The sequence below is a fragment of the Pristis pectinata genome, chromosome 35, assembly GCF_009764475.1.
Source record: "Pristis pectinata isolate sPriPec2 chromosome 35, sPriPec2.1.pri, whole genome shotgun sequence".
Lineage (NCBI taxonomy): Eukaryota > Metazoa > Chordata > Chondrichthyes > Rhinopristiformes > Pristidae > Pristis > Pristis pectinata.
In genome coordinates this window covers 12,092,280-12,107,070 of record NC_067439.1, presented here as the reverse complement: position 1 = coordinate 12,107,070, position 14,791 = coordinate 12,092,280, and the positions used below count along the sequence as shown (strand labels likewise).

Sequence of the window (14,791 nt, the reverse complement as noted above, 5' to 3'; positions counted from 1 at the left end):
GGAGGAACCCGGCTTCCTACATCACTACAGTGAGCTGACGAATGACTGCAAACTGGGATCCTAAAGTTGTGAATCATTTTCCTTTTCTTTACAGTGGCAAAACATTTTATCGATAATTATAATAGCATCCTGATATAAGTAGACTTCTAAACTCATTATTAAATAATTCAATGCAATAGCCTTGTGTATTACCTCCTGTATTAGCAATTTCCTATTCCAAGGGGACTTTCATGGATGTCCTGACAAGGCATGACTTAATGTTCCATGATTGGTTTAATTGGGAAATTACGTGATAATGTAAATCTTTCTCTTTTGCTTTATTACTTTTGAGCATGCTGTCAAAATAGCCCACTGTGTTGACACTGATTTCTCAGTATGATGTTGCCTGCTGAGTTATACTGTACTCTGGGAGCTGCGACTGTTCACCTGCAGAGACTGAGGCACTTTTGTTAGAGCACGAAATGCAATGCAGGATATACAACCGGAACCTCAGTTACCTTGCTGCCATAATGCAGCCTGTCTGACAGCAACCTACACAGGTCAACCTTGTTCTTATACCTGTCGATGCTATGCTTGAATTAGAATCTTAAACATCAGGGCTCCAGCAACTTAGGAACAAGATTGGATCACTCGGACAATCAAACCAGCATGTCATTTGGTTTAATTAGGGCAGTTCTTATCTTTCCAATCCCAATTCCCCACTTTAAAAAAATCTTAACTTAATTCCCAACGTTGTTGCTCACAATATCCCACATAATTTAGAATACTGGGATTAGTTTATATTGTTCTACATTGGAACCATCCCTAAATTCACTCCTTGTGTTCAGTATAGGTCAATGAATCTGGTTCAAGCAGTGGTGAAGTTTACAGTGGGATCCAGAACTAATCCATGTTCAGGAAAGTTTCATTATTTGGCCTGTGTTATTTGAACTTACAATGGCAATGTTGGAGAAGTGTGCATTTGGTCTCAATATCACCCCGATTCGAAGGGGAGGAAGTAACAAGCAGTGTGGATTCTCTCTAGAAATGTGACCCTGCTGGAAAGAGTCCTTGTGGAGACCAGTTGCAGGTGTATTCTGATAGCTAAATAGAAAGTATAGAAGCAAATCCCTTGGATCATTTCAGCTCCAAGGTAGCAAGGATCCCACCCAGTTCCCATATCCCTTTACCTCATTAACCTCAGTTCATCTGTGGAAATTGACTAAAGGAAAGGGGGTGCACTGACCATCTCCAGAATTGGCAGGTGGCACATTGGCAGAGCCAGTAGTGCTGCTGCCTCACAGTGCCGGAGGTCTGTGTTCAATCCCAATCTCCGGTGTTGTCAGCATGGAGTTTGCACGTTCCCCCTGTGACCGTGTGGGTTTCCCACGGCTGCTCCGGTTCCCTCCCACGTCCCAAAGACGTGCAGGTTGGTGGGTTAATTGGCCGCTGTAAATTACCCACAGCGCATTGGTGCATGTTAGAATCTGGGAGGAGTTGAAGGGAATATGGGGAGGATAAAATGGTGTTTAGTACAGGATTGGTGTCAATGAGTGTGAATGGATAGTCAGTGCGCAGACTGAATGTGCCTGGATGACAGATAGTCCAAAGCATTAGAAGCTGTCACCACCTACGAGGTCATCCCCCAAATGGGTCAGCCCTGTCCAGAAAGGAGAGGGAAATGGGGAATGAACAGAATAGACCGACCAACTACAATTCATCCATTCCCCAAAAAATCCAAAATGCTACATTAGAATTATTTTCATTTATTTGGAAAAAAATAAATTTGAACTTCTCTTCAACAGAAAGACATATATAAAACATAATAGATAAACATATGTACAATTCTCTTATAAATATACACTATATACAAAATAAAATTAGAAAAAGTATATTTCATTTTGTATGCATATCAAAATTCTTAAATTATAAAATATTAAAATAACATTGGCTTGACTTTGAAACAGAAATGCAATAATTTTCCATGTTATTAAAAGGAGTCCTTCATGATAAGACATATACACAGCATATTCCCATATTTGACTATATATAGAATAAGAGAATCCACCGGGAGGCAGCAGGTTGATGGAAAGGTTTGAAAGGTGTCCTGAAGCTCGGATTCATGAATGGGCTTTACTGAAGTCTGAATGGATGCCTGCCTTGAACTCAACTCACTGAACATTTATCTTTTGTAATGTATACTGTACGTCTTCCTCATTCTGATGTCTAGAATGTCTTCTTGCAATCCTCTGATATTGTCTGTCATTTTAAACAGAGAGAAGGGCAATATTCTGCAGAGCAACAGCCCCTCAAGATTGTGGGTGCCATGTTGCAATTTGATAGAGCAACTTATTTTTGCAAAAGGGATTCGAAAAAACACCTAGGAGACATCAAGTTGAGAACTCATGGCCACAATCGGTTCAAAAGGTCCTGCCTTTTTTGCTCCACCATTCCTCCCTTTTTCAGTCCTTGGGATGCAGATTTTTTTTGGGCATAACTTTGCCCTTGAAAATAGTGCAAATGTTTCCCAGCTTCCAAAGAGGTGTCAGCAGGCAATCTTCATTATCCAGAAGCCAGGTTCAAAAAAAACGGTCTTAAACAATAAGGAGGTTCTCCGTTCCAAAATCCAGCAGCATGAATAAATATTAAATACAGGAATACAAAACCCCATAGAGTCCAATAAATCTGTAAACATTCAGAAACAGGAGAAGCTTGAGCATCAAAACTTAAGGAGACCAAATTCATACCTGCAATAGGGGAAGAAAAGAAAGAAGGATTAGCTGTTGCGATGGTGATCTGTCCTTGTTGTGGGTCAAGCTGGAGCTTTGTGCTTTCATTTCTATGGCCCAGGACTCCAGCACCAGGAGCCAAGTCTTACCTCAGTCGCAAATATGCATGGTTCAACCCTCTCCGGCATGATGTACATTGGATGGTACAATCCCTCCTTCTGAAACGAGCCCGGGGGTTTGGAAGTTGACAGGCAATCAGATTTCTTACTGCAAGGGAAGAAGGTGGGTGGGGGAGTTGGAGAGATATTAGACTTCCAATATTTGCTATTGCAGAAAGCCTCCCAACGTTATACAAGCAAAAGTTATAGTATTTAAATCCAGTACTCACTTTTCAATATTCTTTTTCAAAGGCTGTTCCTCTTTCAGGTCCCCAGACAGATTGTAATCCAGTGCATGAAGTTTCTGTTTACAGTTAAATTTATCAGTCAGACAGTCTGTGCTCAGTGCAGCATCCTTGTTGGAAACTTTGAACTGTCCTGTGGAGATGATGAAGGCTTCCTTCTCCTTCTGGTAATCCGACAGGTTGTTGATGGTCTCCAGATCATTCCGCACCGCACTTCGGCTGCCCTGGTTTCTCCGCACGTGCTTCAGAATCACCACCGCGGCAAACACCACCAAGGTCAGAGTTACAAAGCCCAAGGCGAAAGAGATGGCAAGGGCAACGGGGAAGGGGTTATCCCCGTCAGTGGGAGTGGTGGGCGTCACGTGGAACTCACAGTTGGGTCCCATAAATCCAACCGGGCATTTGCAGACGTGGCCAGTGTAGTGAGTATAGCAAATACCATTGTTTCTGCAGGGGTTGCTGACACAGGGGTCCTTGCGAATGCTGCAATCCTTCCCGCCATAGCCAAGGGTACAGCTACAAGTATAGGAGTTGATTCCGTCAATACAAGTGCCGCCATTTGCACACGGACTCTTGGCACAGTCATCCTCATTGATCTCGCATCTCGGTCCGATGAACCCAGTCCGACAACGGCAGGTGAAGCTCCGACCAAGGACGTAGCAGACTCCTTCGAAAAGGAGGACAGATTAGGGCAAACACGCACGCAATCCGGTCAAGTCGGGAAGGGGGAAGAGCTCGGGAATGGGGGGGGAAGAGCTCAGAGGGGCGCTGGGACTTACCGTTCGCACAGGGGTTGTTGGTGCAGCGGCCAATCTTCTTCTCGCAGTTGGAGCCAATGAACCCAGCAGGACATCGGCAGGTGTAACCTCCATGTGGCTTCTCGGTGCAGGAACCTCCGTTAAAGCATGGAGCATCAGCACAGGTCATAGCGCTGATCTCGCAGTTCTTGCCGTAGAATCCCTGGGGACAAGTGCAGGTGTAATTGTTTTCTAGATCCTGCAAGATTGCCAAAGAACAGGGAGAGAATTAATTAAACCATCAAGTTCCAAATGCAGTAGAATAGTAGGAAGTGTTTTAGTCCCATTCAGTGGTTGCAAAGGGGAGGAAATTAATTCCAGTGTTAAAAGACTGAGACTTGAGTGGAGTTGAACATGGTACCAAACCATGGCACAGAGTGTCCAGAACAATGTTGCCCAGAACTTGGAGCAGGTTGACCACACAGACCTCCGTTCAATGGTGTTTTGGTAAAGACACTATATAGGGAACATAGAAAACCTACAGCACAATACAGGCCCTTCAGCCCACAAAGTTGTACCGAAGTGCTAGAACACTCATTCTCGAGTAGAATCACAGATCTGAGACAGCTGATTTCTCAACAGCAGACACAAGGGCAGTGTTACCGCAGGGCAGATAAGAAATCAGGTTACAGAAAACAATCACAAACAAGGCAAGATAAAGTAAGGGAGACGGCTAGCTCAGAGCAATGCAGGTACTGGAGTTAAACGTACGCGAAACGCTCAGATATTTCAAACATAATCACATACATGCTGAGCAAAAACAGATCCAGAACTTCACTGCAAATGAAATCATTCCCTTAATCATGGCACAGATTACAGGGCCCCTTAACCTGCTGTAGACACATGCCATAATTTACCTAGGATCATTATTACTTCCTGCCATAATTAACTTTGCAGACCTTAACAAATCCTGTCGCCAATCAGAGATCCTTAATTCATGGTATACCTGACTTTGGGCTCTTAACTCTTCTGTACTTAACCCAAGGTCCTCAAGTCATCTCGATGAGTTATCCTTTATTTAGTATTGGATGTGGGCATGAGAGACAAACCTCTTTAGATATAAAATTCCAAAACTTCACTACCCTGTGGGTGAAGAATTTTTTTAGTCCTGAATAACCAGCCCCTGACTCCAAGACTGTGATCCCTAATTCTGGACATCCCAGCTAAGAGTGCAACTACCCTATCAAAGCCCATATGAATTTTGTGGGTTTCAATGCTATCACTTCTCATTCTCCTAAATTTGTGAGACTAAATCCCAATCCACCTAATCTTTTCCCGTACAACAAATCCCAGGAATCAATCCTGCATTGATAATGTGAACCAAGGAGAGGTGGGTTAGACTTTTACTGTAGATGGCCATTCAATGATGTGAATGGTACTTGCCCTTTATCAGTTTAAGCCTGAGGCTTTACCGCAAGGAGGCACGGACCTGAGGGATTCAGGGGACTGAACACATTTATCAGTGAAGGTCCTCATCTCTGTTGAGCCAAGCAGTTGAAAATGGTGGGGCATAGGACACTACCCTGAGGAACCACTTGAGTCAGATACCCATTGTCAGATCCTCAACTGGGTATAAGATGCCCAGGAACATGCCACAGATCTCAATCTGGAATCAACACGATTTTTTTTTCCTCCAGGTTTGTTAACCCATCCTTTACCTGATCCCTAGGTTAGGGAGGTGTTAGGAGTTGATTCCTGACTCTTCCAGTATCCGGATAAAATCCTTAATGTTTTCTTTTCCTAATCCAGGAACCGGAATATCCGGTTTTTGAAATGGGATCCTTAACTCCATCCTCTACTTTGTCTGGGGACTTAACTCAGCCTGGACTTGCCCCAAGATGAGGATCTCATCCTGTATCCGAGTGAGATTCTTAACCCTTCTTACATGATCTAAGATCCTTAGTACATCCTTTCATCAACCTACAGTCCTCACCTTATCCTAATTTCATACAGAATCCCTAATTCTGCACCTGATCCAAGACTCTAGACTTCCCTGTCAATTCTAACACACTTGAACCCATCCCAAAATTCTTAATTCATCCTGGACTTCACCTAGAACATTTAACTTTTCCTGTACCTGGATCAGAAGTTTGACTTATCCTGGACTGGACTTAAGAATGTTAATTCACTCAGTTCTACATCCAGGATATTTAGCATGTCCTCAATGGAACACAACCCTGGGATTGTTAATTCATCATAAACCCAAACAAAGGTCCATAATTTATCCTGGATCTAATTCAGAATCTTAACACATTGTGTAGATAGCTGGGAAACGCAGTTTCTCAACTCGTCCTGAGACTCATCCTGTACCTTGCTGGAGATCCATAATTCATCCTGTACTTCAACAGAGGTCCTTGGCTCACTCCATATACAGCCCAACCAACCATCCGAATTAAACCTAAAAAGCTTAATTTATCATTGATAGAAACATTATGGCACAAAAGGAGGCCATTAAGCCCATAATGTTCACACCAGCCAAAAACAAATACCTCTTCTACCCTTTCTGGCAGTGATACAGGAAAACTATGAACCCTGATTATTAACTCTGCTCCCTATCCACTGTATAAAGGCCCCTCATGATTTTATCCATCTCAGTAAAATCTATCCTCCCACCTTCCCCAGTTCAAAGAAAACATCCCCAGCCAAACAAATCGTTCCTCATAGCTAAAATCAGCCCTGGCAACATCCTGGTAAATCACCTCTGTGCCTTCTCAAGCATAATCACTTCCTTCCTGTATTATGTTGACCAGTATTGCACTTTGCCTGTAAACTGTGGAGACCTTTGTCGAATTCCAGCACCACCTCTCTGGTCTTATATTCTTAGCCTCAGCCACATCTAGCTGCCCTGTGACATGGACAAGGACAACAAATTCATTATTATTTCTTTGTCCTCCCTAAAATCAATGCCTCTCATTCTCTGAATTAAACTTCACTTGCCACCTTACAGCCCATCTGAGCACCCACTGACATCCTTCTGCAGTCTGCATCTTTCTTCCCTACTAGCAATAACATTGCAGGCATCATAATCAAGGGTCCTACATTTGGTGAGGTCATTGTTTGCGAGACTGGAGCCACTCAGTTCCACTTTTCCATTCAATAACATCACAGTTGTTATTGGAATTGTTACAGGAAATGTGGCCGGGAACTGAGCTCCCGGGCGGCAGAAAACACCTGCAGCAGCCAGCAAATCCATCCCACTGGTCTCCCAAACGCTCGCTCGAACGTACGGGCTGTACAAAAGTCGGGCGTTCGTATGCTGGGGAGGAGCTGTACCACATTAAGCGAGGAAAGCCTCGAGTTGTGTGGTAGGGTTCCCTCAAACACCTTACACTCGCTTAATGTTACCCTCTGCTCCTGCCATTGGGACAGGTTTGGATCCAACTCATTACTTCCCTTTGGGCTTTTACTTCTTGAATCAGTCTGCCCCAGGGAATCTTGCTCTTGTTGAAATCCACAGACGGCATCAATCACGCTGCCCTCATCGACTCTCACATGAAATGCAATCAAATCAGTCAGAAGTGACCTCTTCTCAAACCCACGTTGGCAGTCCTTCATTAATCTGAGCTTCTCTAATATTGTCTCCCAGTGATATATTGCCATTTCATTACTGAGTGTGGATACTTAGTCAATCCTTTACTCCATTTTTAGGTACAGATGCCACATTCACCGTCTCCCAATCCTCAGCCAACACAGCTGTAGCCAGAGCAGATTAGAAAATAATGGTCAGAGTAATCGTGTTCCATACAACAGCCTAGGATACAGTTGCCCAGCTTTGGCCATGATATATTTTCATATTTCCCCTCTCACTCTATTTATCTGAATCCTTCACAATGCTCCTTAACTACAATGTCTGCACAATCATAGAATTCTACAGCACAGTACAGGCCCTTCAGCCCATAATGTTGTGCTGACATTTTATCCTGCACTAATATCTATCTAACCCTTCCCTCCCATTTCTCGATCATTCATGTGGCTTTCTAAGAGTCTCTTAAACGTCCCTAATGTATCTGCCCCCACAATCTCTGCCAGCAGTGCGTTCCACGCACCCACCACTCTCTGTAAAAAGCTTACCTCTTCTTTCTTGTTATCAAGGAAATCCTCGTTAAATAACACTTTGGGCCTTTGATTTTTTTCTGCTCCCTATCTTCTGAATTTCCTTTTAAACTTCCCCTGCACTCTCTACACTCCTCTGGCCTTCAGAAGTATTACCTCTCTGTATTCAAGATAAGCTCACCTTCCCACCCTGTGAGCTTCCTGAAATCCAAGGGTGGGAATCCTGCCCTTTTTTCCCCCTTTATGGGAACATTTCCTCCTCCTCTGGGAATGCACACTTCTTGGTATGACCTGACCGGGAGTCCCCTCTTGAGATTATTAACTCAAACTGTACTTAACAGGGACAGTTATCCCATTGTGTAGTGCGATCCCTAACTCACCTTGTACCTGACCCCGGGGTCCTGATCTTATTCTGCAATTGACCTTTGCAAGTGTCTTTAACTCCACATCTGTGACTCAGATGTTAATGATCAAACTTAAAACTCATTCCCATTACAGTCCTGATTTGTGTCTTGTAGGTGCTGGAAAGACCTGGGTAATCAGGGGTTGAGTCACTCATTACAGGGTACCCACAGCCTCTGACCTGCCCTTATAGGTACAATAACCTATGGGCTGATTCAGCTAAGCTTCTGGGCAATGGTGACCCCCATTCCCCTTACAGCAGGTGGAAGTTGACGCTGGAAGATTTACTAGTGGTAGAAATGTCATTAGATTCTGTCATTGGTTGGCACTTGTGTGATGGGAATGATACAGGCTAACTATCAGCCTATGTTTGAGTACTGCCTGAGCCTCACTGCCAATAGATAGGAACTGCTTCAATATCTGATGAAGTGGAAGTGAACATTGTCAGAGGGTCATAGACGCAGCAGAGTGGTGCAGCTGACAGAGCTGCTCCCTCACCGTTCCAGAGAACCGCCTTCAATCCTACCCTGTGTGGGGTTTGCACATCCTCCCTGTGACGTGGGTTTCCTCCCACATCCCAAAGACATGCAGATAATTACCCACTGCAAATAGTGTAGGTGAGTGGTAGAATCTGGTGGGTGTCGATAAGAAGTGTGGGGAGAATAAAATGAGATTTATGTAAGACTTATGTAGAAGATGGTCGAGCTTGTTCCTGTGCAATCAGCAACAGACATCCCTTCTCTGACCTTACGATGCATTGATGGCACTCCAGGACTTGCGCACTCCCCCAAGGACCTCCTACACCAACATCTAAAGCCTAGGCTTACTGCTTTCTAACAACTAAACCTTCCTCTGTGCTCTCCAGGATTGTAACTGGTGGCAATTATTGCTTCGAATTTTACTGGGGTCTTTGATATCAAGCATAGGCAGAGCTGCCTTGATGTCAAAGGCAATACTTGCACTTTATCTCTGGAATTGAGCCAAGGCTATAATGCTGTTTAAACCAGGTGTGTGTGTGAATTCAATCTGGGCACCGTTGAGCTGGTTCTTCCTGACAACATCTTCTAGTACATTGTTGTGTGCACACTGATTGGATGGTGACAGGTCAGACTGGATTTGTTCCACTTTTTTTTTTGATGGCAGGACATACCTGGGCAATTTTCCAGGTTTTCAGGTAGATGCTGGTATTGCAACAGAACTGCAGCAGCATGACTAGTTCTGGAGCACAAGCCAGGGTGTTGGTTCATTCCATAGTCTTTGCTTTATCCAATGATCTTGGCCTTTTCTTGAAACAAAGTGGTGTGAATCAAGTTGCCTGAAGACCAGTTCTCTGAAGGTAGGAATCTGATCTCAGGAGGGTATCAAGATGGATAACCTGTCTTTGACCCCCACACATTGGTTCACATCATTATTTAGGATGGGGAATTCTTGGAGCCTCTTCAATTGCTCAAGGCCATTCATGACTGGACGTGTCAGGAATCCAAATCTTTGATCTGATCCATTAGTGTGTGGGTTGTGTTGTTTAGCACACATGTTGCCCTGTGTGCACATCTCCATAGGAGGGTGCCATTTGGCCCACTGAGTCTGTGACAGCTCTCAGAGCATTGGCGTCAGTCCCATTCCCTCATTTCCCTGTAACCCATTCTCTCTCTCATGGCCAATATCACACTCCTGATTCTCCTACAGCCCACTTGCACAAGGGGCAATTTACAGCAGCCAATTAACCTACCAGCACATCTTTGGGAGGTGGGGAGGAAGCTGGAGAACCCACGTGGTCACAGGGAGAACATGCAAACTCCACAAAGCCAGCTCCCAAGGTCAGGATTGAACCCAGGTCACTGGAGTGGTGAGGCAGCTCCTCCACCAGTGGCACCACTGTGTCACTCACCTGTACTTCTCAACTACGCTGGATGAGACTTTGGTGCATCTGAATCTAGCTGGTCCGTTGGTTATTTATTTTGCACATTGCAGTTTTTGGTGCACCTGAGTGGCTTGCTGGGCCAATTCAGAAGAGAATTAAGAATCAACAACATTGTTGTGGGACTGGAGTCACATATAGAACAGTCCAGGTTAGGATGGTGGACTACCTTCCCTCAGGACATTAGTGAGATAGATGCAGTGGGTTCATGGTGCGTACTACACTCACTGTATGTCAGTAATGGAAAGAATGAATTTTGTGGATAGTTGATGAAGTACACATCAAACGTACTGCTTTGTCCTGGATGGTGTTGACCTTCTTGAGTGTTGTTAAAGCTGCAATCATCCAGAACAGAGCTAATTCCATCAAACTCCTTACTTATGCCTTGCAGATGGTGGAAAGGCTCTGGGATATCAGCAGACAAGTCATTCATTGCAGGACAGTCTATAACCAGAGTATTTACATGGCTGGTCCATTTGGGTCAATGGTGCCCCCCAGCACGTTGATGGTGTTGGGGGGGGGGGGGGGGTGCTCAGTGATGCTAATGTCATTGAATATCAAATGGCTTGACTTGCTCCTATTAGAGATGGTCATTTGTGGCGTGAACATTACTTGCCACTTATCAGGCAAAGCCTGAACGTTGCCACAGTCTTGCTACATGCAAGCATGGGCTACTTCATTTGCTGAGAAGTTGCAAACAGAACTGAACATTGTATAATCAGAATGCATGCTCACTTCCAAACACTGTGATGGCAGAAAGGTCATTGATGAAGTAGCTGAAGAGGGTCAGGCCTATGACACTGCCCTGAGGAACTTGTGGGATGATGTATTAGGGTTGTCCAATTCACACCCCAGCTTAACTCAACTTGTTCTCAACCCAGGATCTTAACTCATCCCATCCCAGACAGGGTTGGTTCTCATTCCCTACAACCACTCATTTATATTTGAAGCAAATACTTTGCTCATCCTACATCTAACCTGTGACCAATAACCTATCCTGCACTAGCCACTGATCATTAGTTCATCCTGTACAGAACCACATACTAGTTTGATGGGTTAGATGGTAGGTTGGATTGGCCACTGTAAACCGTTAAACATTTGATCCGTCCTGGCCTCCTCCAGAGTTCCTACTAGCACAGTTCATTACAAACCACGTGATATCAAGAAAAGGCCAAGGGCGGGGGATACAGCAAAGGCAACACAACCAGACCTCACACTGGCTGTAGTATCGTAGATCTGCCTTCCAACTGTAACTGTGCCAGTATAGTCATAACTCTGGTATCTATCCAATGTTCACAAAATGTAGGACTAATTCAATCCAGCTGCGGACTATCTTCAGCCTAGTCCCAATTAGGAGAAAAGTAACGGGAAGTGTTAAGCAGCACTTGTTCTATACTCTGCTCACCGAGGTCGTTTCTCAGGAACACTTGGCTCCAGGTCCCACCACAGCCTTGGCCCACACACGAATTCCAGAGAGGAGGAGAGAGTGAGATCAAAGCATTTGACTGAATGGAATCAAGGAATCTGGGTAACACAGGAGTCAGCGAGCATCAAGAGGAGATCACATCAGTGCTTGGAGGCACATCTCATGCAGAAGAAGATGGTCGTGGTTGTTGGAGGTCAATCATCCCATCCCCATGACATCACTGCAGGAGTTCCTCAGGCCAGTGTCGTGGACCCGCCATCTTCAGCTGCTTCATCAATGACCTTCTGTCTTTCATAGAAGGTCAGAAGTGGGGACGCAATCATCAGTGAACACAATGTTCAATTCCACTGCAAGTCCTCAGCAAATTAACCAGCCCCATGCCTGCCAGCAGCAAGATGGATACCATTCAGGCCTGGGCTGACGGGTGGCAAGAATCCTGCCACTTCCCCAGGGTGTTAACATTACTTTTGCCAAGTTACCTACCATCAACATCCTGAGCATCAATGCTGACCAGAAACTTACCAGGACCAACCACACGAATACTGCAGCCATACAAAAGGCTGGGTATCCTGTGACAGGCAACTCACCTCTTGACCACCCAAACCTTCCCATCACATGTGTGATACAACACTCTCCACTTGTGTGTCCAGTGCTCAAGAAACTCAACCCCCATCCAGTCCACAACTGGCACTTTATCTTCTAAACCTTCATAAACATCATTCTGTACAACACTAGCACACAGTGGCTATAGTGTGTGCCATCTACAAATCACAGTTCAGTTACACACCAAGGATTCTTCAACAACACCTTCTAAACCTGTGACCTCTACACACCAAGAAGCACAAAGACAGCGGAAGCATCACCACACCACCAACCTGCAGATTCCCCTCCAAGTCACACACCATCCTGACCTAGAAATACATTCCCATTACTTCATTATCACCGGGTTTAAATCCTGGAACTCCTTCTCAAAATAGCACTGTGGAATAACCTTCACCAGAAGGACTTGAGCTGTTTAAAAAAAGGTAGCTCACTGCACCTTCAAGGGCAATTAGGGAGAGGCAATAAAAGCCTTGTTAGAGATGGCCACATCCCATAAACAAATAAAAATAAGTTTATAGGGATCCTTATCTGGTCCTGTATCTAACCAGTGACCTATTCTTAATTCATGCCCCACATAAACCTGCACCAAACACATTTTTAGATCGTCCTATACACAGCCTGAGTTAATTAGCTTGTACCAGTCCAAGATACTTCATTCATTCCTAAACCAGACCAGCAATCCTTGACTCACACAAAATCCTCAACCCATAATCCCATCCTCCAGCCAGTCTGGGATTTGTTACTCAACATGGACTAAATTAGGATCGTTATCCCTCTAACCAGATGCTTCTCGTCCTACACTCAAACCTGGATCTTTAACTCTTCCTGCACCACAGCCAGAAATTCTTACCTATAGCTGGTTTATTTATCTTAAAGTGTCCTGGAACCTTGGCTCAGGAACATCAGATCATCTTGTGCAGGTTTATTAACTCCCCCTCTCCCCAACCTTAGATTATTAACCTGCACTTGACCAGCAACCAGGGATCAAACTGAACCTGGCTCAGATCATTAACTCTTTCTGCTCCACTGGGGAATATTCACATATCATGTGCATAATCTGGGATCCTTACAATTCCGCAATTGGAATTATTTATTAATCCCACACTTGACCAGGATCCTAAATTACTCCCACAATCAAGCAGGGATCATTAACTCACTTGTGACATGACTGGGATCCTTTACTCATTGACCAAACAAATTCACTTATGACCCCAGACTACCCAGTCACCTAAAAACCCTTGGCTAACCTGACCTTCCCATCTCTTGCACAGCTGGAGATGGGATCATTCATTTCTCCTGTCCTTGATTTAGAATCCTTAACTCATCGCACACTCATCCCTGGATCCTTTCCCCACCATGTCACCTACCAGCTTGTCATCTACCCGCACTCAGATCATTAACCCCTTCTGCACCCAGTCTAGGAACTTTAACTCATCCTGTATATGACTAGTGATTCTTAAATCATTTCCTGCCTCAATGAGATCTTTAAGTCATCCTTCTAACCAATAGCATCCTTTAATCATTCGTTACTGATCCAGGAATAAATCTTGTACTACCTTGAGGTCCAAAACTAAAATTGGGATAATTTCTTCACCTGATGTACAAAGCCTGCCATCGTTAACAAATTGTGGAACCGAACAAGGATCCGTAACTCATCCTCTCTCTAACCTGGAATCATTAGCACATCATACACTTGACCCATTAAAGATGAAGAACACGATGATGCTGGAGGAACTCAGCAGGCCAGGCAGCATCCGTGGAGAAAAGCAGGCGGTCAATGTTTCCGGTCAGGACCATTCTTCAGGACTAAAGATAGGAAGAGGGGAAGCCCAATATATAGGAGGGAAAAGCAGAGCAGTGATAGGTGGACAAAAGGGGGGAGGTGGAGTGGGCGCCATTTCTTTCATATACACTTGACCCACATACTTCTTCAGTGTCTGATCAAGCCCTAACTCATCCATGCCCAACAATGCAATTCCCCCCTCCACCAATGGTGGGATCCTTTGTTTATACTGTATTGTTCCAGGATCATAACTCATTCCCTTCCTGATCTGGGATCCTTAACTTAATCAGTACTAAGATCTGAAGCTCATCTTTTAGCCAAACTAAGATCCTTAACCTCTCATCGACTTAACGTGGGAACCTGAATCCGTCCACTACCCAACCCTGTTCACCAATTGGTTTTGTACCAGCTCCCATCCCAAGCCCTGATCACCATGTGCCATGACCTTCAACTGATCCTGCACCAGTGCCTTAACCATTAAATGATCCTGTGCCTGATTCCTGATCATTGACTATTCCTTTATCAGAGTAACAATTAGTAGTTGATCTTCTATCAGATCTCAATTATTAGCTGTGCCTGATTATACTTTACATAGAACAGTACAGCACAATACAGGCCCTTCAGCCCACAATGATGTGGCAACCTTTGAACCTCACCTATGACTATCTAACCCCTTCCTCCCACATATCCGTCTATTT

At 44.5% G+C, this 14,791-nt stretch overlaps 1 protein-coding gene across 1 annotated transcript in view; it reads right to left on the bottom strand.

Annotated features, from left to right (window-relative positions):
- Nucleotides 1-1,779: 1,779 nt before the first annotated feature.
- The window catches only part of dlc (deltaC), a 33,921-nt gene continuing 20,909 nt past the window's right edge, over nt 1,780-14,791 (bottom strand). The window contains exons 7-10 of the mRNA XM_052044390.1: nt 3,891-4,107; nt 3,097-3,778; nt 2,858-2,975; nt 1,780-2,726 (exon numbers count right to left, since the gene is read on the bottom strand). Coding sequence (XP_051900350.1) covers nt 2,721-2,726; nt 2,858-2,975; nt 3,097-3,778; nt 3,891-4,107 — 1,023 coding nt within the window. The 3' untranslated portion in view covers nt 1,780-2,720. The remainder of the gene's footprint in view (nt 2,727-2,857; nt 2,976-3,096; nt 3,779-3,890; nt 4,108-14,791) is intronic.